The 27,950-nt window shown below is 38.8% G+C and overlaps 1 protein-coding gene across 1 annotated transcript; it reads right to left on the bottom strand.

Moving 5' to 3' along the window:
- Positions 1-3,026: 3,026 nt before the first annotated feature.
- On the bottom strand, positions 3,027-27,318 carry LOC308402722 (sodium- and chloride-dependent GABA transporter 2-like). Its single transcript, XM_080891796.1, has 15 exons — positions 27,093-27,318; positions 26,521-26,714; positions 26,235-26,369; positions 16,956-17,096; positions 16,669-16,756; positions 14,720-14,852; positions 13,784-13,918; positions 13,526-13,629; positions 13,007-13,131; positions 12,369-12,481; positions 12,136-12,273; positions 11,853-11,955; positions 8,526-8,626; positions 7,483-7,653; positions 3,027-6,500 (listed from the first exon to the last, which is right to left on the bottom strand). Exons 1-15 carry the CDS (start codon positions 27,101-27,103, stop codon positions 6,351-6,353), a joined length of 1,842 nt encoding a protein of 613 aa, XP_080747922.1. The 5' UTR covers positions 27,104-27,318; the 3' UTR covers positions 3,027-6,350.
- Positions 27,319-27,950: the final 632 nt, after the last annotated feature.

Here is a 27,950-nt window from a genome sequence, read left to right on the forward strand (position 1 = left end):
GCTTTTTCACTGTCACCGTGTCACGTGAACACGCTTGCAGTTCATTTGTTGTGAGGCGTGTAGCAGCGGCATGACACAGGACTACTTGGAGTAGGCATAGTAGGCTGACTATAGCGACTGGGAGCCACGGCGGACAACACGGCAGCTCTTTCCCTTCCCAACCAGTCAGGTAACCCATGAATCGAGTGAAATTATTCTGTTTGCCCTCTAAGACCAACCTGCAATTGTTTTGTTGTGAAGTAGCCTGTCAGAAACTGCACATGACAAACTTTGCCAGCTTACCCCTCCATCCATCCATATGGATAAACAAAAAAACGACACATTTAAAATGTAACCTAAACCATTTAGGCAACCCCACTCTCCATCAATTCCGACCTTTTTGCATACACTATTGAAAATATCACGTTATGCTATAGGCTAAGGCTACATGCCGTTAGGCAGAGGGCTCTTTTGAGCCCATTTTTCGTTACAAATTTTAGGATGATCTCACGGAAATCTGTGAATAAATACAAAGTTTTCAAACTGAAGTCAGTGACGGGAAGACATCACACTTTTTAGAGATGGAACTGCAGAAAAACCTAAAACCTTGACATGATTATGAATAATAGAATTATGGACGTTTCTCCGTTTTTGTGGATTAGCCTTTCCATAACTAACGTCAACTACTGTCCTACTTTGGTAAGATTGAAATTAATGTCTTTGACTGTCTTTAGTAGGTGTCTCCTGTGAGAAAGTTAGAACACCGTCCAACTGTCTAAAGATGCAGTCTTTAGCCTAACTGGTTGTTACTGACTCAGTGATGCTCGCAGACATTTACGCACTGTGTTGTGACCTGATTGTGACAGAACAGTGACGTTGTTATTGGTAGTTTGAAGGGTACGGTGTTGGGGGTGGTGCATGTTAAAAGTTTTGAGAAGCACTGGTTAGACATGTTAATTTTTTTTGGTGTAACATATTGGCAACATTAACACATTAATTTGCTAAAGGAAAAATAGGCAGTTCCCAATTGCCTGTGAAAACGACCATTCTGCCCTGTTCTTGTAATGACCACAGTCAGTCTTATTCGTTCTCATACATTTTGGTCTATTTATTTACTAATTTCAGCAAGCATAATGCCTAGGAAAGAGAGGCTGAGAAAGGAGAAAATAAAAGTCAAATTGCATTTAACCTGTGCGATTTTTTTATTATACAAAGAAAAGGTTTTCCACATATGCAAAAAGTGCCCTTTTTTCCCCCTGGAGCACTTGCCCCCCAAAATGTCTGTGCACGCCACTGTATATATATATATATATATATATATATATATATATATATATATATATATATATATATATATATATATATATATATATATATATATATATATATATATATATATTATTATTTTTTTTATGTGTGTGTGCGTGCGGAGTCCTGTCTGTGCCCCTCAACAATAATATTTAACTATTAATCATAGTTTTGCTAAATAAAAGGATCTGGCTTGCATCAGTCACATGATCACATTTAACCAATGATCGCCCTCGACGGCAGAACGCGCTGGTTACGAGCCGGGAACGAGCTCACAAAGAGCACGCGCATTTTTTGCGGTCCGGAGCTGTAGGAGAAACACAAATTAACTCAGAGACAGACTGATGCGACAAAACCAGTAAGTAGGTGTACAGCGTGCACTGTAGTGTGTAGCACACAGGAGTATTAGCTTATTACGTACACGTTGGTAAGCTGTCTTGTTGCAACTGACGAACTGAAACAAACGAGCGTGCTGTGTGTGCAACAGCGCGACAAACATTACCTGTCCTTTTATTAACTCCACAAGTAGTGCTGGTCATAGCTGCTGGCTACCTGTGTAAGGCTGTCATGGGTCTGTAGCTCTGTCCACCGTTTTAGGGAACATATTTAGTTTTAAAGTAAGTTTCCGGGCTTTTCCTGCCTTTCTGGAGGGATTATATTTCACTAAAAAACGATCTAATATGCATGTCCACTGTTAATGCCCCGATAGGGCATTAACAGGGAAAAGGGGGCACAAAGACATACTTTTCTTTCTTATTCTCATTTAAAATGTCTAGCTTTTAATAAATAATTATCTGAATCTTACACCCAAAGTTTTAATCTGATGTAAAATGTATAGAAGTCCATTATTGTATATAGTAACTGTTGTGTCTAATATACCCTAGTAAGCTATAATACTTTTTCCTTTGGGAAGATACCATCTGTGCAGTCTGCAATTCTGTTGAAGAAAGATGTTGAATCTATTTAATTATTCTTGAAAAATAATTTAATTCTGTGCATTTTTTTTCCACACTGCATCAAATTAAAGTTGATTACATCGATTAAGCATCATGAGGTGGAGGGTGGGTGGTGGTTCCCTGTTTTCTTTTGCTGGGAGTTTGCAACCCTATTAGTTAGGTTGCTTAATATTTCGGCTAAGTACTCTTTAAAATACCAGAATAGGAAGGATGGAGTAGGTTTAACTTTATTAGATTGATCAGTGTTGCTGAACTATGAAATATTTTGGGTGCAGTGTATTTTTTTACATACAGGTATAACAGAATAGCTTTAGTGTTGTTGTTTATTTAAACTTGAGTATGAACTTATACAAAATGCAGCAAGATATTAAAAAAAAGTTTTATTGATTAAAAAACACACTATATCAGATTCATATCGGTATCAGCAGATATCCAAATTTATGATATCGGTATCGGTATCAGACATAAAAAAGTGGTATCGTGCCATCTCTAGTTTTAACCAGCTTTTATCTTCTTTTTATGTCAGAACAATAAGAAGAAACTACTTTTGGCTACTCCATTGTGACAAGGGTTCACCACAGCAGGATCCTCAGCATGTTTGATGTGGGAAAGTTTCACACCAGACAAACCCTGAAGGGATTTGTGTCTCTGGCTGGATTCAAACCAGGAACCTTTCAATCATCAAGTGAATGTGTAAACCACTGCACTTTGCAGCCACTTATCTTTACGATAGACTTGGACAATCACATGCCCAGCTCCTGGAAAGTCTTCTTCAGCCACAGAAACCATCCTCTTCCATGGATGTGTAGGTCTATCTTGCAGACCTCACCACTGTTTTCTCTCTTTTCTCTGAATTTGACCTTCTAATGTTCTCACTGTCTCTTTAATGACTTTCTAATGTTTTAACAATGTAAAAATCACTCATTCATTTTCACTGGTAGCATCTTTGACTGCATGTTGTAAATTTTCAGCAGCAGCTTAAAATGCAAATGCCACCTTCTGAACACCCCTCAAACATTTACCTGCTTGATGTATGAAGAATTAATATACTTAAAAGAAAGAAAAGACAAAGCACACACATATCAATGAAATGGCTTTAGTGCAATTATAATTGAGCCCCTCAAGATGACGGACAACATATAATTATTGCAAGAATTTGTAAATGATTAAAGCAATATTTTTGTCCAACCCCCACATTAAATCTCTAAAACCACGTCTACATCAAATTCATAACTGTACGTAACATAAAATCTTCCTACCCACACAGCTAAAATAACAGAAACCATGTCAGTGTATAAAATATATGTTGAGCTCACTGTATCCACACACACATCAGCTGCAACTTGATTTTTTTGTTTGTGTTTTTTTCAGATTGTGTAATAATCTGAGGTCACAGTGGACGGTGATAATTTGCATCTTCTGATCCTTGAACAAGGTGACAGGCTGTAATCCTTTATCCTTTACTGAAAAAAAGTGTTGGCAAACTTCACAAACCTTGTTATCTCAAAAGTGTGTTATTGCTCTATGCCTCACAGTGACACATTATTGCTTATTGTGCATGTTGCAGAGACCTGAGGGCTGTACTACGAAGTGGTTTAACTAATTTTCCCTGTGGTCATTTAAAAAACTAAACAAACCCAAACTCATCTTGAGTGGTGTTTGTGGTATATGACACTACGAAGGCAACTGAGATGTTGGCGAGTCAACTCAGTGTTGAGTTGCCTTCATATCGAAAGGGAACTTTTGGCACAAGAATATTACATTAATATATTTCTTTCAAAGGGAGCAAGTAACACTTTCAACAACAACAACAACAATAAAAAAGGCCATTAAAAATTTTACACTGCCAAGTCAAAAAAACAAGAACAACTCAAATGTTTTATTAGAATTGCTTCAAATTTTGATGACAACGCAAATTCCCATGGTATCGTTTCATAATCTTAGGCAAGAATTGCACAAATTTTTCACTAAGATCTTGTATTGTGTCAGCTGATTCATGTGTGAAAATGTTGTCTCGTGTTCCACAAACAACTCTGTGCAATATTTGCAATATTTTTTCTTATATTTGACTGTGCAATAATCACTGTGCAATATACTCACTCAAATGTGCAATCCACTGGTATTCCTATTCATCCATATTATATATTCTGTATTTATATATGTGTATATGTGCATATTTGGTATATTTATGTGTCACACAGTGGAAATTTGTATTTATCTTGTATATTGTTTTTATTCTGATTTTTAGTGTTTATTTATGAGTGTCGTTTTATTTGCATGGTTTTATTCTGTTTCTATTGCATGGTTTTTAGTGTTTTATGTGACATGGTTTTTATCCACTGTGGACTGGCTGCACATGGGACAAATTAGCTGATAGGGACCACCTGCTGAGGCAGGGGTGTGTCCAGAGGTGGCCTATCAGCTGTCTAAAGACCTTTTAAAAACAGGCTAGCTGAGCACTGAAGGAGAGAGGCCCCAGACTGGAAGGTTAATGCGAGATAGCCAGCGTGACGCGGCAACCCAGTCCTGACCTCATGGAACGGCAACAGTAAGAGACAACGCGTGTGATTGGCAGCAGGGCAGAGGTTTACCTCTGCCTGCATTTGTGAGTAGGGTCTCTACTGTTGTTTACTGGGTGCCGCTGGATTGGGAGAGGGTTGCCATGGCCATGAGCCAGGGCCGCTTCTGGGACCATTGTTCTGGCCCCTATTTGTTATTTTACAGGACACCGATGCAAGGGGAGCTGTGGCGGTGGTCGCATGATGGATTCGGGTGCAGAACGCAAGCCGGGCTGGGAAGTGATGGGCCAGCGGAAGGACAAGAAGATGGGAGGCTCTTTCTTGTCTGCCGAAGACGAGGCTGGCGTGGACTCTGCTCTAAAGAAGGAATTCCTGGCCTGCTGATGGACCCATAATGAACATGTGGCATAATTATACCAGGGGGGGGGGGGGTTTGGTGAATGTAGAAAATGGTAGTTTTACGGGTTTTAGAATTGTTTTATTTAGTTTTAGTAGATTGACAACATTTTATTATGTGCATTTTAAGGGTGTTTTTATTTGTGCTCCCTGGCCTAGTAATAAACTGTTTCTGATCAGACCTGCTTCCTCTCTGTGCCCGTGGTATCTGACTCTCTTGCTCCCCCTTGTATTTTAAAGAATCTTTCTTTTTAGTGCGACCGCTTTAGTGTCGCCACGTGTTACATATGCTCACATCCATACTCTCAATCCCCTTTATTGTAACATGCAACTTCTGTCGGTGCTGCACTACTGGAAACTGAATTTCCCAGAGGAACCCACCCGAGGGATTAATAAAGTTTCATCTAATCTAATCTTTCAGAGTTGCTGAATCCTCGATTTGTCTTCTCAGAATCATGAGAAAAAAAAACACATTGATGGCAATTCAGTACATCAGCGGTAGTCAGCTGACCACTGATAAGTAGTTTTCCTAAAGCCACACAACTTGTACTGTCTTAACAATGTGGAAATGCTGTTAGCTTCATAAAACTTTTTTCCCAAGATGAAAAAATTTCATCCTTTTTCCCCAAGATGATGGTTCACCATCATTCTCTTACCAGCTTGCTTATTTAAATACGGGTGGTTGCTTTTCTTTCTTTCTTTTTTTGACCAGGCAGTGTAAGACAGATTCAGCATAGATGCAGGAGAAAATTTAGAAAAACTTTTTCCAGCTGCCTACATTAATAGGCTTATCAATATTATTGCCACATTATTAAAAGTACATTTCAACACAGTTACAGTTATGAATTCTATCAATCAGCAGAAATTGTGGCAGTGTTTGTGGCAATCTAATGTGAAAGTCAACTACAAGGCTCAAGTGCTTTTGTTTGAGGATTGTGGTGCTAAATAAGAGCCAACCAAACACTGGAATGATTTGAAACTGATTGCTGCTAGCAAGACAAAAAATGTAGCGGGGAATAAAGTTACCTCGCTAGTCACTAGTCTACACGGTCTCTCAAAACTCGACCTGCCTCTGAACTCTGCTAGAAGTCTTCGGAATTAATGATCTTATCAGTATTTCCTTTACAAAACCTTGAGTTTAAAATAAAATAAAAACATCACATCTGAAAAATTTATAAAAATGTTATGGTTTTCAGACTTGCATCTCCATCTCAGCTCCACCTCTTCCCTTGTATTCGTTGGCAACAGGAGTAAGAGTAATGTCTGGGTTTAAAGGGCACTGCTCGGGCTGCTTTGCTTTTCTGTGCGTCAAGCTCTGCGGGACGCACAGCTGCCTGAGGTTCTGTGGAAAGACGATCAGTTCAGTCCATTTGCAATAAATCATAACTTTTCAAAATGTGCAGAAATGACCAAACACCTATTACAGCTTCCCCAGTGTCCCTCACTATTGATTAGATTACTGCTAATTTGTTTGTTCTACGAATTTTGAAAATGAACAAGTTTACAGTTTAACAGACAGGATGATGGCCGGGAGTCTTCTACTTGATCTGCTGACTGTTCCTCTAACACCAGAATGAACTCAGGACTTCTAATGGAAATGTTTTAATAACTATTAGATGGATTGTGATGGGATTTAGTACAGATATTAATGCCCCCACACAGGATGTAGGGGATAACTTTACTGAGCCCCTGATTTTTCATTATTCTTACATGTTTCCAGATGGATATCTTATCTGAACGACACTGGAGCATTTTTTTTTTTAACTCAGTGACCTTTCAGCCAGTCCAATCTAATGACGGCCTTTTGGCTTTTCTGGCAGCAAAAGCATATTAAAGTTTAAGGTAATCCATCAGGAAGTATTTTGTTGTCTGGTGCCCAGCTTTGCTAATGTTTTTGGCTTAAGATGAGTTGCTGAACTGTCTGTGTTAATAACTTGTGTCAGAGAGGCTGCAACTTTAAGGACACTGATGTGAAAAGCTTTTACTTTAAACTACAGAATTGTAAGGTTTAATGCTCTTGAATGTGTTGGGCTGTTAGTTAAAGAAAAGAACATTCTGATGTGTTGGCAGATTAAAAAGCTCATATAGTTTTAGATTTTTAAAATATTTTGTTCGGCACCAGTAACAAGAGGAGACATGCACACAGCACTGCTGAATCCAAGCATGGACACTGTTTTGATCCATCCGCCACACTACCTTAGCCTGACTGCACTTGTCATGGTGGAAAAACATTTAACACTAAACTGAACTGAATTAGTAACAAGATCACCTGGGAGCTTAATGGTGTTTCGGTGGTGCTCCTGTTTTCTTTACTGAGTGCATACCTGCCAAATTGTCCCTTTCATTGTAGTAACTTTAAAGATGATCCACAGAGGAACTAGAAGAACACAGAACAGTCCAAGAAACCAGCCCAAAGCGTACGCCCAGGTCGGATAGACGTAGGTTTTGTTGAACTTGAGAGGCTTATATTTCACAATTGAAAAGACAAAAGTACCCTGAAAGAAACACAAACAACACAACAATGAAGTTTTGAAATTTTAAAAGAAATTCAGTTTTAGAAAAATCTTTATCATCACCAGGGAAAGTACAATGAGTATAGGTTGCTAAGTATAGGTTATCTACAGTTACTCTAAATGTATATGGATACTTTTGATTTGTGTTCTCTTCATCTGGGAATATTTTCTGTGGATTCATTGTTCCTTCATTGTCAGCAAATCTAAAATAAGTTATTAAAGAATTTGATTTTTGGTCAAGAAACATCTTGCTTGCAGATGCTGGTGTCACTTTCCCTCCAAACCCCTGTTTTCCCTGCTGACATATTTATCTGGCACGATGCTCATTGACATTTGTCTACAAGTCCTTTAGTTTCTGCTTTGCCTTGCTGGCTGTTCATAGTGTGATAATGTAGGGTCCTTGCATTATGCAATAAAATACATCTTGAGATGACTGTTTTTGTGAACTGTCTCTAAAAAATAATCCTGAAATAAATGAAAACAAACACACACAATAATTAATAATGAAATAAACTATAGTAGATTTTCTCTTTTTTCCCCCCACTTTTCCTATCTCTCGCCACCATATTCGTATAACTGTCTCATACTAGTTTTAGTGTATCACCAGCAGGGTGCACCCTGCACAGTTTATCACAGAGTCATATGCCACAATGACACTGGAAGGTTATGGACACTTTTTTCTCTTCTTTATTCACTTGCATCTCTTGTTCATTCCTCACCTCAAACTATTTCCTGAACTAGAAGAGGAAGTTTTAGCTTTCAATTGTTGTTTGGTGCTTTATCACAAAAAGAGTCCACAAGTTTTCATGAATAAATTAGACTACTTGTGTTCTTAGGAACTCTGTTTCACTCACTAGACACACAGCAGGGGTAACGTAAAGCCAACAATGCTTCATTAGAGGCCAGGGACGATAACCTATCATGTCTTCAATGTTGTCATAAAGACGATCAGCACCTGAGCAAAACATGAGAAGTTAATAACAAGGTTAGAATTATCACTATAAATTTTACCAGGACTGATAAAATAATAATAAAATCATAAGAGTTATTAATGAATAGAATCATAAAATGCTTTCTACAAAGTCAACCAAAACAGTGAAAGTCATTCCTAAACAGTGTTGGACAAGTTACTTTAAAAGAGTAATTAATTATAGTTACTAGCTACTTCTTCAAAAAAACTAACTGAGTTAGTAACTGAGTTACAATATTCTAAAAGTAATTAATTACTTGAAAGTAACTATTGTGTTACTTTAAAAAAATGTTTAACCCTCTGGGGTCCAGGGTATAATTGGCCATTTTTAACTACTTTTGATGTTCCCTCCACATTTCACCTTTAAAAACGATTTACTTTGCCTTGTTTGGTCTCATTCTTTTCAGCACAACCTCACATGTCTGAATTTACAGTCATCTTTTCATTTTGACATACTGTATTAACACAATTGATCTAAAATCAGACAAACAACATAAAATCAGAGTAGAAAAGTTATATTTGTACTGTAACAACCACAAACATGTTTAATGAATCATATTTCATAACTTTAAATGCAAATATAAATTGTCAATTTTAAAATCCTATGCACAAGTTTTGCAAACAAAGTTATTTGCATCCATTTACCTTTTACCTTGATTTTTTAAATAACCATTTCAAACTATTTACAGAACAATCAGCTGTTCTGCATTCAATAAGATGCCACACAAATTATTTGTGCCACTCCAAAACAATAATTTCTGTCCACTATAAAGGAGAACATCACAGCCTGATACCTGCAGGCCTGACAGCAGCAGGTGTTTCACTCCTTTTTCTACCTGGAGACAGCAGTCGCCTCATTGTTCTGACACACAACACAAAACTATCCACAACACTACACACTAACTACACAAGACAACACATTAACTACACACTCCAAACACGCTAAATTCACAAATCTCTCACGTCTCAAAACTCGCTCTCTCTCTTTTTCTGCTGTCTCTCTCTCTCTCTCTCTCTCTCTCTCTCTCTCTCTCTCTCTCTCTCTCTCACCATCACTCCTAAAACTTCCCCTGTTTGTTTGTTTGTTTGTTTTGCTCATAAGCAGAGAGTGCTTGCTAGCGCTGTCCTTAGACAGTAAACGTGACAAAACTATTGAGGAAAAAACGCCGCCTATATATTGTTTATCATGACTCTGGTTTTACGTGGCCTATCAACACAATTTAAAAACTGGTATATATCACCTTGTTGCTTTGTCATGTTGAAGTGGTCATGTGATTGGCTTACCACGACTACTTTATTCTTCCTCAGTCAAACAGCAGCACTCATGCGATTGTTTTGCCTCCTTAGCTCCAGGTGTTGTGCAAGACAGTGACCGTGATTACCGTTAGTTAGATTACTCGTTACTGAAAAAAGTAATGCCGTTAGAAACGCCGTTACTTGTAACGCCGTTATTCCCATCACTGTTCCTAAATAAGATAGCTGTACGATGTCAGTAGATGACAATTGATTTTTAACAGTCGTGCAATCAGTATTTGCCAATTTATCTGACACATTATGATTATTGACACCGTGGTGCCAGTGGTTCGGTCCTAGTTGAGCATCACCGTCTCACAAAGAGTTTAATAACAATATTTACACTTAGATATGAATGAAGATATCAGCTGACATCACCGCTTCACACACCAAATGTTTTTCTCATCCTAACCAGGAAACACTGTGAGGCGGTCCATAAAGCTTTGTTCATGCATTGCAGATGTGTTGTTATAGTTGAATGTTTAGTGTTCTTTAGATCTTTTGCGTTCATTCACATTCAAAGAATCACTACTTTCAGCTGATTTGGTGCCACAAAGTACACACATAAGAAACACTAAATGCATTTGAAAATGACACATTTAGTTAAAGCACAAAGAAAAACAGTAAAATGAAGGTCTGCATATTAATTTTTTTGAACATACAAAATATGACCACATCTTCTCCAGTCTAAATAACCTCAGCACTATCCCGCACATTATCTTTAAGCATCAGTTTCTTCCATCACATGAATAGAAATGTTTCAGGCCATTGCTTCTAGTAAATAACGGGCACACTGTACACATCTTGTACAATTTTAGAGCTAACCAAACCATGCAAAGGTTTAGGCAAGCTTAGCTTGATCTCTCAGATGATTACCAAGGTTACAAGTTCCACATCAGCCAATCAATCAGCAGCCACTGGCTCATCTAAGTAGCTCCTTAGTATTTTTAATATTAAGACAAATGATGCAAGGAAAGTAGGAAAAAGCTATAGGACGGATTTCCAGGTATCTTTAGTTTGCAACACTATTAACAAATGGTAGTTAAAAGGAAGTTGATGTGTGAAAGAAAACCTAACCTCTAGCAACACCTGCCAAACCACAAGACTTTTATGCATAATCGACACTAAATTCAGCATCAGAGGTTTGCAAGTTTGTATATCTAAATTAGGCTAAACGGAGAAAGTCCTATGGGTACATGAAGTTAAAGCAGAACTTTCTAGCCACAACACATGTCAGCTGTTAAGCAGTAGGATGGATCCATTATGCCTTCAGGTTATGTTTCAGCCAGTGGCAGTAAATACAAGCAGTTTTTTTCACAAGGCAAATGTCCAAACATTTGCTAAAAAAGCTAAAAATGAAAAGAGCAAAGCATCAACAACAACATTTCAACATGAGTACATAAACAAAAGGTGAGAACCCCACCTGTCACTCTGTTTCACAATTTGAGAACCACTGATTTAACGAATTCCTTAGTTAGCAAGAGGGAGATATAGGAAATATTAGATGAGCCTCTGGAAGAATGCAGTAGTTAGTGGTCATAATTTTAACCTCTAACTAATTTGAGAGCTTTTTTTTAACACTAACTTCACATAATTGTGCTGTTGGACTGGGCCTGAAGGGAAAACTCCACCTCAATAGAAAGTGTTTAAAAAGTGAAGCTGCTGGTAAAGTGGTGCTGAGCCAGTACCCACAAGACACGGCTTATTCTTGTGACCCCAGCTGAGCAAGATTCAGAATAGCTGGAATGAACGCCTATACAGTAAGCCTAAATTTTGGCCTTTTAGTAATAAGCGACTCAATAAAAGCAGTCTTAAGTGTATTTTCAATTAATGTGGGATTAGCAGGATTTGAATCAGCTTTCTTAGCCAGATCTGTGCAAACATGCAAGGATTTGACTCTCGGATTTTAATGACTCACCATATATCCATCCAATCGCTATCGACTGACACACAGAAAGAAGGAGAAGATTGTTTCCACTACACACATAATGATCAAAGAGTTGAAGGAAATACAAGCCGCCCTGCAGGAAGACAGAGAGGTTAATTGGTATAGCTAATCAAAGATAAAGACAACAAATGCATGCATACAAATTCAGTTTTGCCTAGAAAGAAGTAAGTTAAGAGTAATGAGCACTGGTCCATTTTTACACCCTACTGAGGGTAGTGTAAAGACTTGTGGGAAAGTTAATCAGAGCTCTCACCTCGGTGACGAGGAGGAGGCCGAGAAAAAAACAAACAGAGCAGAGGCAGAGCAGCAGCAATTCTCGACGATAAGCTCTTCGAAACACATTGGGGAACATATCCGTCACTGAGGTCATCAAACACTCCAAACTCACAAACTGCAAGAGACGCAGACAAATCAAACACATTTACTAAGAACCAAACATGTACAGTGGTGAAAAATAAACAGGATTTCTATTGGCTTAAAGCAAACCTGTGTATCTGCCCCCAACAAGATGACCATGATGAAGAAACATATAGCCCATAATTGAGGTAAAGGCATCATGGCTACCGCGCGCGGATAGGCAATAAATGCCAAGCCAGGTCCTGTTCAGAAATATTTTCAGTCATTGATGGCAACTTAAATATTTTTGGATAAAACTGCTTACTGCAGCCTTCTCCCAATTTATATTTTAGTTACAGCACTCTAAATGTTTTAAATCTGGACTCACAAATTCTTGCAACATCCTACTGTTAGGCATAATGACCTGATAGCATTCATTTATTTCATTGGAAGGAGTTTAAGGTCAGGAGGATTGTTCAGGATTAAAGGCGGGGAATTACTGTATTAGCCGTGCTTAGCTAAGAGAAGCTAATACAGGAATTTTGTCTCCAAAATTAAATTAAAGCCATTTCCATGCCAAGTAAAAACACAGGCCCAGCTTTTCCATTTAGCATTGCTTTGTTTTGCCTTGATTTTGGTTGGGGTTTTTTTTGTTTGGTTGATTGGTTGTTTTTTTGTTTTGTTTTTTTTTTGGGGGGGGGGGGGGTATTTTAAAGTGGATTAATAAAACCCACTGACAGTGTAATGACTTCATTAAATATAACAGACGTTGTGTAATGATGCCCTACCAGAAGCTGCCACTTCTGATATTGGCAGTCCTTGTTCGTAGGACATAAATCCCAGAACAGAAAAGATTGCAAACCCTGCAACAAAACTGGATCCTCCGTTAACCAAACACAGAACAAATGTGTCTCTGTGGAGACAGAAGAAAACACACAGCATTCAACAAAGAGCAAAACAAGAAACACACTTAAAGCAAAAGCAGCTGTTTAAAATGTTGAAATATGAAAAAAAAAGTACCTTGCTGCCCAAGATATTAAGTAAGAAGAAAAAAGTTGTACAGGATTTGAGCATTATGTAAACTTTTTTTATTTACAGTCTGCATGTTATTAAGAAAGCCTGTGCAGTTTTATGAAAGTATCACTTTGATGCTCCCTGCTGGCTATTTTAAAACTAAGTGGCCAGGGATTAAATAACGTTGAAAACATCTGTTTAGTGCAGTTTTATCTTGTCATAACAATAAGATTACTAGAATTTTTGAGCATATTTTTTTTAATTTAAGAACATGGGCGGGGGAGCGTACTCACTTGTAACAATCATTGTTATACTTATTGTAACTGCCCAGAGCCGTCAAACTCCCCTGACAAATCCCAAAGGAGAAAAGGACTTGTGCACCCGCGTCCATCCAAACCTGATGCCAACACACAGATATTAGTTTACTCATCACTAAATGATGATATTCATTGTGTAAAATGTAGGTATTTTAGTATTTAGGCTTCCGTGGGTAGCGTGCAAGCTTGCAGCTTTTCTTGGTATTGACACATTGTTTTGATCTTATTACTTACTTGAGGGTCCACCAACCTTGTGGGGTCAGGATACAGGTAAAAAGCTAAGCCGTTTATGGCTCCTGGTAAAGTGAGTCCACGAGCTAACAGAACCACCAACATCACGTAGGGAAAAGTGGCCGTAAAGTAAACTACCTGTCAACAAGAAGGAAATGCATGGTTCAAAGCAGACATCACAGGGACAGTGTAAAGTTTGATGTTCTTTGGTGTAAGAAAACATTTTTTTTTCCATCTAAACATATTTCAGACAATACATTCCTCATTTGTGCCATAGTATTGTCTCTCTTTTTTTGCTTGCAAAATGAGACATGACTGCTGTCTGCATTTAGGTGTAACTCCTCTTCCTCCAAATACATCCCTGTGCCTCCTCCCAAAGAGTTCAGATTTAGTTTGAGCTGTTCACAGAACATTAAGCAATACTGGAACCATGTGATCTTTGAAACTTAAGAGGGGGTTGCTGTTACCTTAGGTTCTTACTCATCTCTTTTAGAATTGCACATGTGCAATTCTAAAAGAGATGTGTAGATTACACTACTGCAGTAGTGTAATCTACACAGGAAGCCACTCCCAGGGAGAGTACCAACAGTCCTGAACTTTTGCCTTGTTACATCCTGATAAACTCCAGCTTGTATGTATTTCTGTATTGTCCTTCTAAGGTCCTATGAAGGTTCTTTTGATTGAAGTATATGTTCCCACCAACAAATTTATATGAGACGATTAAACTTTCAGCAACCAGACCTTGGATGTGACTCTGATAATTTTCTTTTCAGTGACCAATTAAAACAATCCTGGTATTTTCCAAGGGTTCACAAATGTATTCTTGCAATATTACTTCAAAAGGTATCGCAGATGTGATAGTAGATGTATAAACTGTGTTTACAGAACTTATTTTCTAAATGTAGACTAATAAATCATATTTTAAAGATGTTTCTCTACCTTTCCAGTGGACTTCACTCCTTTCCAAACACAGAAGTAACAAATGATCCATGCCAGTAAGAGACACAAGGCCAAATCCCACCTCAGGCTACCAATCTCCTCAATCCCTTGAGATATACCCAGTACTCTTCTCCTGAAAAGAAACCCATATTATTTGTTAAAACAAAAGCCATTTGGGCGCAAAAGAACTTTTTTCACAACTACTATAAGTGATAACAGAGTTGACACAATGCAAATGTTACAATATTTATTTACAATAAACCAGAAAGTCAGTTATGTAGTTGCCCATCAGCCAGACACTAACCTCCCTTATTTATCTATATAGATATAAAATGCACATAATTTCAACAAATTCAGTGGATTCAAATCTCATTACCTAAAATATGTTCAAGGTATTTATTTAGAATGCAATTCTACAGATAGTCTTTTAGTTCTGATACGTCTTCTTTTATCCACTTGTCTAATTCCAACAAAAGTGTATTTTTGTGACAGGCTGCTAGTCACAAAGTGCCTAAAGATATCATTTCAGAGTTAGGTGCTTTTTCTACACCTAAATGATTGATGACAGTGTTTAGTAGTTAGTAACACAGCAACAAAGAAGCAACAAAGAAACACTTCGAAAGACTTTCAGACTTTCACTTTCAAAACTATTGAGCACTTAAAAAATAAAAAAAAATAAAATAAAATAAACTACAATAAAATCTGGCAACTTGGAAAAATATAAACAATGAGGGGTGGCTCAAGACATTTGCACAATACTGTAAAATCCCAAATACTGGAACCTTGATTTAATCAATTAATGTATCAAATGATACAGTGCAATACTTATACAGTAAACACCACAGATGAAAAGGAATCAGAAATGATTATACTTTTATTATATTCAGTAAATGACATGTTACTGTCATGGAGTTAAAATGATAAGGTGTTATAATCACTGTAAATGACTCATTTTGCATTGTGTTGTTTGGTGGTTACTAGGCAACATGATGAATCATAATATGTAAAATAGATAAGAACTTTTAGCAGCCAAGTTTGGTTGCATAACTTATGACCATGTAAGAGGAGTTTGTGAACAAACTGATACATAGAGATTTGCTGCATTTTAATGTGTGAAGTCACTAGTTGGCTGTAACCAGTCATATCAGGGGCAACTTAAACTCATTCAGCGCCAAGTGTTTAAGTTCAGGACTGTTGTGAGTATATGATTAGTAGTAATCTTGGCCACAAAAGTATCAGCATGCCACTGATCACATTACTGATGTCAGTACATTTATGACATACATGGTGATAAGAAGGCACCAATCATACCTTCTTAATATTGACTATATCAATAGGACCACTCCTTCCATAATCGTGACCAACAGTATCATGATTAAAATCATCCAATAGCACAAAGGTGGTATGCTGTATGTGGTACAAAGTGATATTTCAAGCAGTTACATAATTTGATATTTGGCGAGTTCATAATTTTTATCAACACTGAGAATCGAGACTGGGCCAGATGAGCGTACAGCTGTGTACAGCCGCGTGTTATGACTAAACACGATGTGACCTAATCAGTATCTGAATAATCCAACACAAAAATGACTTGATGGTATTATCGCCAATTATCAGCATCCATCCCAAAAAGGATCTTACATCTGTACCAGATTACAAGAACACATCTAAAGACAATGAGAGCTAAAAAGATGGATGTTCCAGATTAACAATCAGGAAATTGTATTTGGACTGATTATGTAGTGTGGTTACCATGTGTATACAGATTGCTTACTCTGATAACTATTGAGAAATAATGAGCAGCTATTGGTTAACCAGTATGGAAATGCTGCTTTCCAATAACTCAAATATATGTTGTTGAAATTTAGGGACTGATGGCTTCAGTGTTCGGCAAAAGCTCCAGAGGTAAATCCATCTACCGAGGTCAGACACATGTCATTTACACTTACTCCCAGAATTCTGTTGCTGGTGTTGTTGCGTTTGCAGCTGCTGTCCAGTTGGATGACGCATTTGCTTTATCAAATTCAAAACAAGACTCTGACAAAGAAAAAAGCAGAGCCATGTCAACAAAGTTTAATCTATGTTTGATAAAAGAGATATTAGAGACTACACATTTGTCAAGCACAAAATGACCTCACTGTCATGTGAGATTCCCCAAATCATCTAGATCACCATGTCAATAACTCTGAAATAAAGAATGACCACAGTGAAATCTTCCTTCGCTTTGAATAGCTACCTGTATTCCAGGAATTCCTGCAGCTAGCCCATGGAATCTCAGCACTGAAGGATGAAAAGAGGTAGAAGAAAGCCCATGCCTGGATCACAATGTATGAAACAGCAGCATATGCAATCACTACCTGGGTTGCATATCCAATACCTGAGAAGATAAAGTGGAGTCAGTATATATTATAAAAAGGCAATTAAATTATACTGCAGCATATGGAGTAAATTTCAATGGCATCCAAAACATTTAATGTACTTTTGTTTGTTTTTTTAAACCTGCCCTGCAAGAGAGTTTCACAGAACTATCTGGAAAGTAGCTGTTGGAAATTATTTTGAAAATAATGGTGCTAACATCAGTCCAAAGTAAGAGGGACAGAGAGGTGGTGACAGTCTGGGAAAGCTAATTCACTACACAATGCATTGTTGTTTAAAAAATGTGTTAGAACCAACCAAGAGAAGGTCTGACTGAATGCCCACTGCATGTAAAAAAAAAAAAAAAAGAGCCCTTCAGAAAACTAGGACATCTTACTATTATCACGGATTGAAGGAAATAGAAACCACCTTATGTTTCTCTTCAGCGCTGTAGCCAGGCTGACAAAAAGTCAGAGCACTGTTAAGCCAACCATTCCTTTAACGTTCACTAGTAATGACTTCATGAACTTCTTCACAAATTAAATTTTAACCGTTAGGAAAAAAACGACTCATAATCATCTCACATATGTAACGTTATCTACAGCTACCTTCAGTACCATTGATGGAGTCTTTTTCTTCAATTGATCTTTCCGAGTTAACTTCAGTAATTACTTCCTCCAAACCATCGACGTGTCTTTTAGACCCCATTCCTCCTGCCATTAATGTGTGTCAATGTTTCAATCTTAAATATGATGAGCCTAAATCTATTTACCAGCTATGTACCACATGCCTTCAAGCTGGCAGTAGTCATCCTAGGTAAGGCCTATTTCCAACTTTCTTTTTATCTCAAAAATCCTTGAAAGAGTAGTTGTCAAACAGCTAACAGATCATCTGCAGGTCTGCAGAGGAATGGTTTATCTGAAGAGTTTCAGTCAGGTTTCAGAGCCCATCACAGCACAGAAACAGCCTTAGTGAAGGTTACAAATGATCTTCTTATTGCCTCTGACAGTGGACTCATCTCAGTGCTTGTCATTGACCTCAGTGCAGCATTTGATACTGTTAACCATAACATTTTATTACTGTGATTAGAGAATGCTGTGGGTATTAAAGGCACTGCGCTGCAGTGGTTTGAATCATATCTGTCTAATAGACTCCAATTTGTTCATATAAATTGAGGCTCCATTTTGGAAAAAATATCCTATGCAGTGTTTTCTAATTAGTATGAGCTGTATGATACTGAAGGATAAACTCAGTGCGCTTAGTGATTGGAAGTATGCCCAGTTTTTTTTAAAAAAAGTTATCTGCTCATTACAGTACACACACTCATAACTGTCCTCGTGAGAAGCCTGTAGAAGGAAAAATGTTATTGTGTGACAGTCTTAAGGCAAAGGAGGGTCGGATTAACAAAGTTTAATAAAAAGCTCACTGGGGACTTCCCCCTTCGACCCCTTGCATGAAACCTTGTGCGATGCAAAAGCGATGCTTTTGGTCCCTTGCAAGAACAAACGCTCCAGTTCTTGACTTTTCCTTATTTTTGTTTAGTTTTATTCTGACAGTTTGGTCCTTCGAGTCAGATCCATCTACCCCACTCGCCTCGGGAACGCGACCGAGACCAAGCACAGGGGTGTCTGGGATTCCTTACAATCAAAGATCTCCCCCCCCCCCCCCCCCAGTGTTGTTAAAAACACCGTTTGAGGACATAGAGGCCGGGAGCAGAGGCAACTAGAAGTGTGACAAGATCCATGAACCAGAGGAGCAACTTGAATTGGGAGCAAGCGGTCTGGGCCACTAACACGGAACCTCGAGTGGAAAATAAAGTAGGCCTATTACTAGGAGTCAGGCACTTGAGGGCTTGTGCATGTTAATAATAATAATAATAAATAACCATAAAATAAAAATAAATTGGAAAAAAGACTAGCTATTTAAAATGGTTTGTGTGTGACTGACCAGTGTCTCCAGTTGAGACAAAGGGGAAAATCTCACAGTGACAACAAAATCCACCGGACCACGGACCAGTTGCTCAGGTGAACTCCGTATTACCTGGGTTAATGGGACCAAGGTGGACAGGATGAACAAAAATGGTACAGATACATTTGTACATTTCTCACCAAAAACACCCAGGTACTGGTATAGTTTGGACATAGTACCAAGTGGCCCCAGCAGTGTGACACCACAGTTGCATGACATGACCCGACGCAGAGCAGGACCTTACACAGACATCCAAAACACAATAGGCATACACTGCACCATGTCTTACAAAGACGACCCGGGCTCAGATGCAGCTTATGAGCAGAAACTTCTTCAAACCCAAAGTGCCCCTTTATTCCTCACAGCTTTATATTGGAAGGGAGCATAGTGGTGGCCTGTAAATTAGGCCCTGAAGAAAAAGGCCAGTACAGAGGATTTGAAGCTCCTAACGTGTCATTAGCGAAAAGGAAAACTGAGAGGTGGCAGGATTTAGAAGCCTTTGTAACAAGATTTGAGGAAACAAGGGATTGGGCTGAAGAAAAGAGACACCCAGGCGTACAGTACTCTCCCTCTTTGAAAGCATATGTTACCAGGTTAAACTGGAGCACAAAAATAAGAAAAGAAATACATCTAGATGACCGGGGATAGTGACAGGTATCCATGGTTTTCTTACAACAGAAGAGGAGAAATCACACAAAGACATTCCAGACACATTGTTGTCAAAGGGGTCCACGGATGTTGGACATATTAAAGGAATAGAACCAGTAAAAATACCCCCTAAATCATTTTATAGGTCTCACCAAAGAAAGTACCCAGTAAAAAAAGAAGCAGAAGATTTAAATAAGGCAGGGGTAAAAGAGTGCCCAGATTCCATGTGTAATACACCTGTTTCCTGTAAAGAAAGCATCCCTATCACAAAGATGGAGGTTAGTGCAGGACCTCCAAGCAGTAAGGCTACAATGGCCACATGATGATCAGACAAAAATGTATGGCTAGACTGAATGTTTTGGACAGCCCCACAGTCTAAAGTCTCCAATTCCTTTTAAACTGGACAGTAATAATAGTCCATCAGTTCTGAGATGTTTTACTGCCGTTCCAAAACTCTTCAATCACTTATGATACTAATTGTCACACTCACCACTATCTGTTTCCTGCAGGTCCCTCGTGATGTAGAACCATATCCCGGAAACTACACCTGCTTCACAAGGGCTAATGGAAGCTGGAATTTGGGTTACTGACACTGATGCATGTGAAGTGCACTGGTTTTTAAACCATACTGTTGGTAAAGCAGATGTTTGGTGGCTGTTCGGGGATAAGAAGCTAATATATTGAAATATATTAATGAAATAATGAAATATTCTCCTCTAACAAATTCACATGAATCCTCGTGGAACATGCCAGTTGTTAAAGCAATAAACTATACTTCACGGCACTCTACTGGGGACATCTCTATGAACTTCAGATTAAAGGAATGCTTCTTGCAGTCTCTTATTAGCAATTAGCAATAGTTCATTATCCCCTAGCTTCCATCACGGGTTCACTGCTTATAAGATTAAGTGACTTAAATATAAATTATATTAGAATATGTCAGTTGAAAGCAAGTGTAAGTGCAGAGAAGCTCAGCTGAAAGATCAGGTGTCATTTGTTTCCACAAACATATTCCATATACCAGAGATACAAAGAAAAATGTCCCAGGGCTTTGACTTGAATCACATGACACACTTCCAAATTGGCAACTGCAAACTTTGCTGGCGGAAAATAGCAAGCCAAATACTTATTTTGGACTATATATTATTTTGTCATATAAAACAAATTTCACTGTTTTGACTAAAAATTTATATGTTTTCTTAAAATACAGCAGCAGACATTTTTGCTTTGACATTTTGGCATCCAATGCAATTAACTTAATGCGCTTTCACACTTTTACATAACAAGAAGTTACTCTAATATGCCTTGCCTTTAGCCCTACTTATGGAAGTATTTAAATGATAGTGTAGAAATATATTTGTGTCTGCATGCATACTTATAACCCTGTGTAGATTACAGAAAATTCTGAATAAATTCAAACTTGTTTACCCAATTCTTGTTTTTTAAGGCCATTACAGATGTACAGTGGGTACGGAGAGTATTCAGGCCCACTTAAGTTCTTCACTCTTTGTTTTATTGCAGCCATGTGCTAAAATAATTTAAGTTAATTTTTTCCTCAATAATGTACACACAGAACCCCATACTGACAGAAAAACACAGAGTTGTTGACATTTTTGCAGATTTATTAAAAAAGAAAAACTGAAATATCACATGGTCCAAAGTATTCAGACCCTTTGCTGTGATACTTATTCATTTAACTCAGGTGTTTCCATTTTGTCTGATCGTCCTTGAGATGGTTCTACACCTTCATTTGATTGATTATACTGATTGAACTTAGGAAAGCCACACACCTGTCTATATAAGACCTTAAAGCTCATAATGCATATTAGAGCAAATGAGAATCATGAGGTCAAAGGAACTGCCTGAAGAGCTTAGAGACAGAATTGTGGCACAGAGCTACCTAAGGTTACAAAAAAAATTCTGCTGCATTTAAGGTTCCTAAGACTATAGGGGCCTCCATAATCTTTAAACAGAAGATGTCTGTGAAGGTTCTCAGTCATCCAGGTCATCGTAGTCAAAGGAGCTTGCAAAGAAAAGCGTCTGGACTTCTTTAAGTTGCATGAAGACGTTTCACCTCTCATCCGAGAAGCTTCATCAGTTCTAAACAGAAGATGTTTGGAATGACCAGAACCCTTCATAGAACTGGCCGTCCGGCCAAACTGAGCTATCGGGGGACAAGAGCCTTGGTGAGAGAGGTAAAAAGAACCCAAAGATCACTGTGGCTGAGTTCCAGAGATGCAGTTGGGAGATGGGAGAAAGTTGTAAAAAGTCAACCATCACTGCAGCCCTCCACCAGTCGGGGCTGTATAGCAGAGTGGCCCGCTGGAAGCCTCTCCTCAGTGCAAGACACATGAAAGCCACCATGGAGTTTGCTAAAAAAAAAAAAAAAAAAGCTGCAGGGACAGGACGACTGGTTGCAATCGAGGGAAAGATGAATGCTGCCAAGTACAGGAATATCCTGGACAAAAACCTTCTCCCGAGTGCTCAGGACCTCAGACTGGGCCCAAGGTTTACCTTGTAACCAGTCAATGACTCTAAGCACACAGCTAAAATAACGAAGGAGTGGCTTCACAACAACTCTGTGACTATTCTTGAATGGCCCAGCCAGAGCCCTGACTTGAATCCAATTGAGCATCTCTGGAGACCTAAAAATGGCTGTTCACCAACATTTACCATCCAACCTGACAGAACTGGAGAGGATCTGCAAGGAGGAATGGCAGAGGATCCCCAAATCCAGGCGTGAGAGACTTTCTCACGTCTGTGAGAATTTTACGCTAAGGTTAAACTTGCCCTTCAGGGAATATTGACACCTCTGCGTGGTAGAACTGACTTCCTTTTTAAAAAAAAAAAAGTGTTTCAACATCTCTGCCATATTTATGAATGGAAGGGGTGTGAGTCGGCTTCATAAATCAAGTCAACTTGATTTGTATGGCACTAGTCAGACACAAGGTAATTCAGAGTGCTTTACAGCGGGATAAAAGAGGAAAACAAAAAGATATTTTAAATATATAAAGCATACTGTATATGGATACATGTCATGATGTAAAGCATGCACAAACAATCATGACAGTAATATAACAACAAGCAAAAATCAAACACTTTCCCATGTTCACATATCTTGTTATATATATTTATGTCCTAATGTGTACTATTGACCATCTACTGTAGATGCTATCGTCACAATGAATCTAGGTGGTTTTCCACTACAACCTCAGTAAGGGCAATGTCAAAACAGTGCTAAAACTATGGGAAGAGCCAATCCTCCACAAACATGCCTTGTAATGACTAATCTTTAAACCGTATCCAACCAGCAGGAGTTACAGCAAATAAAAGGTTAAGAAATCTATAAGAGTGGTTAAAAAGACGGAAGCAATGCCTGGCTCCGCCCCAAAGTCTGCACCTCTCCTCTGAGTTGCAAAATGTGTCATGTGGATCACGTGGACTTGTACACAACATCCATCAGGTTTTCAGGAGTCACAGGCAGTTTTCTTTTCTGCTTTGGCAAATGGGTGCAAGCCTTTTACCACAAACTTAGACACTGCTCGGTGACATTCGTCTATCCTGGCCTGAAAGGAAACGCTACCGGTAGACTGCAGCGAGAACTGCCAGCATCTGAGCCAGACTCTGTCTGTCTCTCTCATCATGGTCACCTAAATGCACAGTAATGGCAGGTTTTGTAATAAGGCAGATCGCGCTAACATAATATGCACTGTTGTTGATTATTTACCTGCCGCATTAACGGGAGAGGACGTGCTGCTGGGTTGAGATTCACGAGTCCGGAGTGGAATTAAAAACACGACATTCATTTAAGCTTATCGCGTGTTTTTTGCATATTCGTAGTGTTTCCTCCCTTAAATGAAATATCTACTTTGCAAGTATTGCAAGTTGCCCCGTTGTCATCCGTTCTTGTAAAGTATAACCAAACTTTTGAGTGTTTGAGCCTCTTAGGTACCATGTTTCGATACCCATCCCTACTCATGTCTGTCCCCAGCACATACAGTGCAAAAGTATTCGGCCCCCTTGAACTTTCCCACATTTTGTCACATTACAGCCACAAACATGAATCAGTTTTATTGGAAGTCCACGTGAAAGACAAATACAAAGTGGTGTACACGTGAGAAGTGGAACGAAAATCATGCTTGATTCCAAACATTTTTTTCAAATAAATAACTGAAAAGTGGGGTGTGCGTAATTATTCAGCTCCTTGAGTCAATACTTTGTAGAACCACCTTTTGCTGCAATTACAGCTGCCAGTCTTTTAGGGTTTGTCTCTACCAGCGTTGCACATCTAGAGACTGAACTTCTTGCCCATTCTTCTTTGCAAAACAGCTCCAGCTCAGTCAGATTAGATGGACAGCGTTTGTGAACAGCAGTTTTCAGATCTTCCCACAGATTCTCGATTGGATTTAGATCTGGACTTTGACTGGGCCAGTCTAACACATGGATATGTTTTGTTTTAAATCCTTCCATTGTTGCCCTGGCTTTATGTTTAGTGTCGTCGTCCTGCTGGAAGGTGAACCTCCGCCCCAGTCTCAAGTCTTTTGCAGACTCCAAGGGGTTTTCTTCCTAGGTGGACAGCCTTGTCTCGGTAGGTTTACAGTTGTGCCATACTCCTCCCATTTCTGAATGATCGCTTGAACAGTGCTCTGTGGGATGTTCAAGGCTTGGGAAATCTTTTTGTAGCCTAAGCCTGCTTTAAATTTCTCAATAACTTTATCCCTGACCTGTCTGGTGTGTTCTTTGGACTTCATGGTGTCGTTGCTCCCAATATTCTCTTAGACAACCTCTGAGGCCGTCACAGAGCAGCTGTATTTGTACTGACATTAGATTACACACAGGTGCACTCTATTTAGTCATTAGCACTCATCAGGCAATGTCTATGGGCAACTGACTGCACTCAGACCAAAGGGGGCTGAATAATTACGCACACCCCACTTTGCAGTTATTTATTTGTAAAAAATGTTTGGAATCATGTATGATTTTCATTCCACTTCTCACGTGTACACCACTTTGTATTGGTCTTTCACGTGGAATTGCAATAAAATTGATTCATGTTTGTGGCTGTAATGTGACAAAATGTGGGAAAGTTCAAGGGGGCCGAATACTTTTGCACTGTATGTGCTGGGGACAGACATGAGTAGGGATGGGTATCGAAACATGGTACCTAAGAGGCTCAAACACTCAAAAGTTTGGTTATACTTTACAAGAACGGATGACAACGGGGCAACTTGCAATACTTGCAAAGTAGATATTTCATTTAAGGGAGGAAACACTACGAATATGCAAAAAACACGCGATAAGCTTAAATGAATGTCGTGTTTTTAATTCCACTCCGGACTCGTGAATCTCAACCCAGCAGCACGTCCTCTCCCGTTAATGCGGCAGGTAAATAATCAACAACAGTGCATATTATGTTAGCGCGATCTGCCTTATTACAAAACCTGCCATTACTGTGCATTTAGGTGACCATGATGAGAGAGACAGACAGAGTCTGGCTCAGATGCTGGCAGTTCTCGCTGCAGTCTACCGGTAGCGTTTCCTTTCAGGCCAGGATAGACGAATGTCACCGAGCAGTGACTAAGTTTGTGGTAAAAGGCTTGCACCCATTTGCCAAAGCAGATGCCCTCGATTTTTGGTAAGTGAATGTGTTTAATTGTAGGCAGGGACATTACTGGATATTCTTGTGTAATTGCTGCAGAATAATTTATGTTATACTTTGTTATTGCTACAGAAGAATATTTATTTTATTATTTTACATTTACAATTTTTTTCCTGGGGACCCTGTGACACCCCATTGAAGAGCCGTAGGCTGTGGATCTCTTAAGATCTCACTGTTGGGTTTGTAAGGCCATGTTACTCCTAAATTTCTATCTTGTTCAAAGAGAAGATATAAAACAAAGTTCTAAGCTAATCGACCTTAGTGTTCTCCTTTTTTTTTTAAAAAGAATCGATAAGAGAATCGATAAAGAATCGAATCGTCAAACAGAATCGAAAATGGAATCGGAATCATGAAAATCTTATCAATACCCTTCCCTAGACATGAGAAGCTTTTCTTTTTGGCAGTGAACATAACTGATTTCTTTTTTCTTAAGTCAACAAGTTATTTTGCAATTCTCTGAAGAACGTATAATCTCGACCTTGATGTTTTTTTTCTCAGGGAAATGTTCTGTGTCAGTCAGATATGTCAGATCTGTCAAAGAACACACGAACCAGTGCAGTAGATGAGACAGCACGACAGTCTCGACACTGTAAGATACAACACATTACTCACACTTGTGCTCTGAACAAAGTTAAGTAAAGCTAAAAAACTTTTTTGCGCTTACTTCATGGTTTCATACATAACCATACATCACTCCAAAAAATAAAACCTATTATTTGAGTTATTGTTTTTCACGGAAATGTATTTAACATGCAATTCCCAAAAAGTAATGTGCATTTTTTTTTTATGTGAAACTAAAGGACAATTCAACTGTTGGTAAAGAGGGCATGTTTTCACACAGTATCAACTCTCACTTACATATTTCAGCTTTTTTTATACACTGACCTTCAAACAAGGGGCAGAAGTGCCTCCAGCAGGTAATACATCCCTGAGATGTGAACTGTCCCATAGCTGTTTCCAGGAGGAACATTGGGATGCCACAAGCAAGCAGAAACAGGACGTAGGGAATAAGAAATGCACCTGAGAGTAGAAACACGAGGATCATTACACAAATATGCCACAAGATTTCGCTTGGGGCAAATCTCTTCAAGCATTACCCTTCATGTTCACATATCAACAATTTTGAGAGAATGACAGAAAAGCAGAGGGGATATATGTTTGATCTGCATACCTCCCCCATTTTTGTAGCACAAGTAGGGAAACCTCCAAAGGTTTCCCAGGCCAACCAATGTTCCTGCTACAGCCAGTAAAAACTCCAACTTGCTCGCCCACTGGCCGCGGTCGAGCAACTGAGTCTTCTTCATGAGACCTTTTTCTTGTCCGGGTACGTCCAGGCTGCTTCCTTTAAGAAATTCCCTCGGCATGCTGAGAAAATCAGTAGCAAATTAAGTTGTATTGGTTTTGTTCGTTTGTTTGTTTTTCTTGTTTGTTTTTTTTGTTTTTGTTTTTTAAAAACAATAAGAAAACCCTCACCCCAATGTCCTTCCACTTCCTCCACACTTATAGGACAACTGCTGTCAAACCTTTAAAGCTCTCATTCACACTGACAGAGAGCTCTGGGGGTTTTATTGCACACATTCAGAACTTCTCAGCTGATTATTTGGCATTGCTTATAAGCTTAATTTATTCATTCGTTGAACTTAAGCTCGTAGGATAATCGGGAATTGAACTGGCGACAGAGTGCTGCCGCATTTTTTGGCGTTAAAGCGTAAAGCGCAAAAGAAAAACGCGGTGAACACCTACCTCTCCATCATCAAACTCCCGCCCCCAAGAGCCCCTTTCCAGCCCCAGAAAACTGATCAGTATTCCTCTCAGCCGCTTACACTGCGAGAGCTCTACACAGCAAACATGTCATGAACAGAGCCAAAGTGAGAAACAAAGTAACCTGGTTTGCTTTAACTCCTCTGACCCAATTATTGCTCTGCACGTTACGCATTAGAAAAAAAAAGAGCTTTGGCTGTGACAAAGATCCGATTTAATGCCACTTCCCTGCTGTATTTTTCCACTCAGACAGGAAGACCTCGGGTGTATAAGATTAGCACTTTGGCTAATAACTAAAGCAAAGCAGCTAAGCCGTCTCTGTTAATGTCATGTGCTGTAAAGAGACCTCACTGAGCTGCCAGCTGGAGGATTTGTAGCAGTGGTTCATACATCACATGAAAGCAATATAAACATTTCTGCATGCAAACAGCCATGCGGTGGGAATGACTGAACGTATAGCGTGCACCTCGTGTTATTGCGTGGTGTCTATAATTAGATGCAAGTTCTGCTTCACATCTGTACACGTGCAGCTGCTTAAATTTCCTTTCTGAATGTATTTCTCTGAGCTCTGATCGCTGAATATGTTTTCTGTGAATAATTTACTACATTGATATTGATAATAATAATGGATTGCATTTATATAGCGCTTTTCGAAACCCTCAAAGCGCTTTTACAATTCCACTATTCATTCACTCTCACATTCACACACTGGTGGAGGCAAGCTACAGTTGTAGCCACAGCTGCCTGGGGCAGACTGACATTGCTGATATTGCTACTGATAAATATTTGTTTTTTACACTATTTACTTCCGTCTTCTAGTTGCTGTAATCATCAACTTTG

Source organism: Rhamphochromis sp. 'chilingali' (genome assembly GCF_963969265.1).
Source record: "Rhamphochromis sp. 'chilingali' genome assembly, chromosome: 9".
NCBI lineage: Eukaryota > Metazoa > Chordata > Actinopteri > Cichliformes > Cichlidae > Rhamphochromis > Rhamphochromis sp. 'chilingali'.

What these genes read in the sequence shown, in the direction of transcription:
- LOC308402722 (XM_080891796.1), bottom strand. An exon ending in CAGGAATTCCTGGAATACAG is followed by an intron (nt 16,757 to 16,955) that starts GTAGCTATTCAA and finishes TTTCTTTGTCAG; the next exon opens with AGTCTTGTTTTGAATTTGAT. An exon ending in TATAACAATGATTGTTACAA is followed by an intron (nt 13,132 to 13,525) that starts GTGAGTACGCTC and finishes CTGTCTCCACAG; the next exon opens with AGACACATTTGTTCTGTGTT.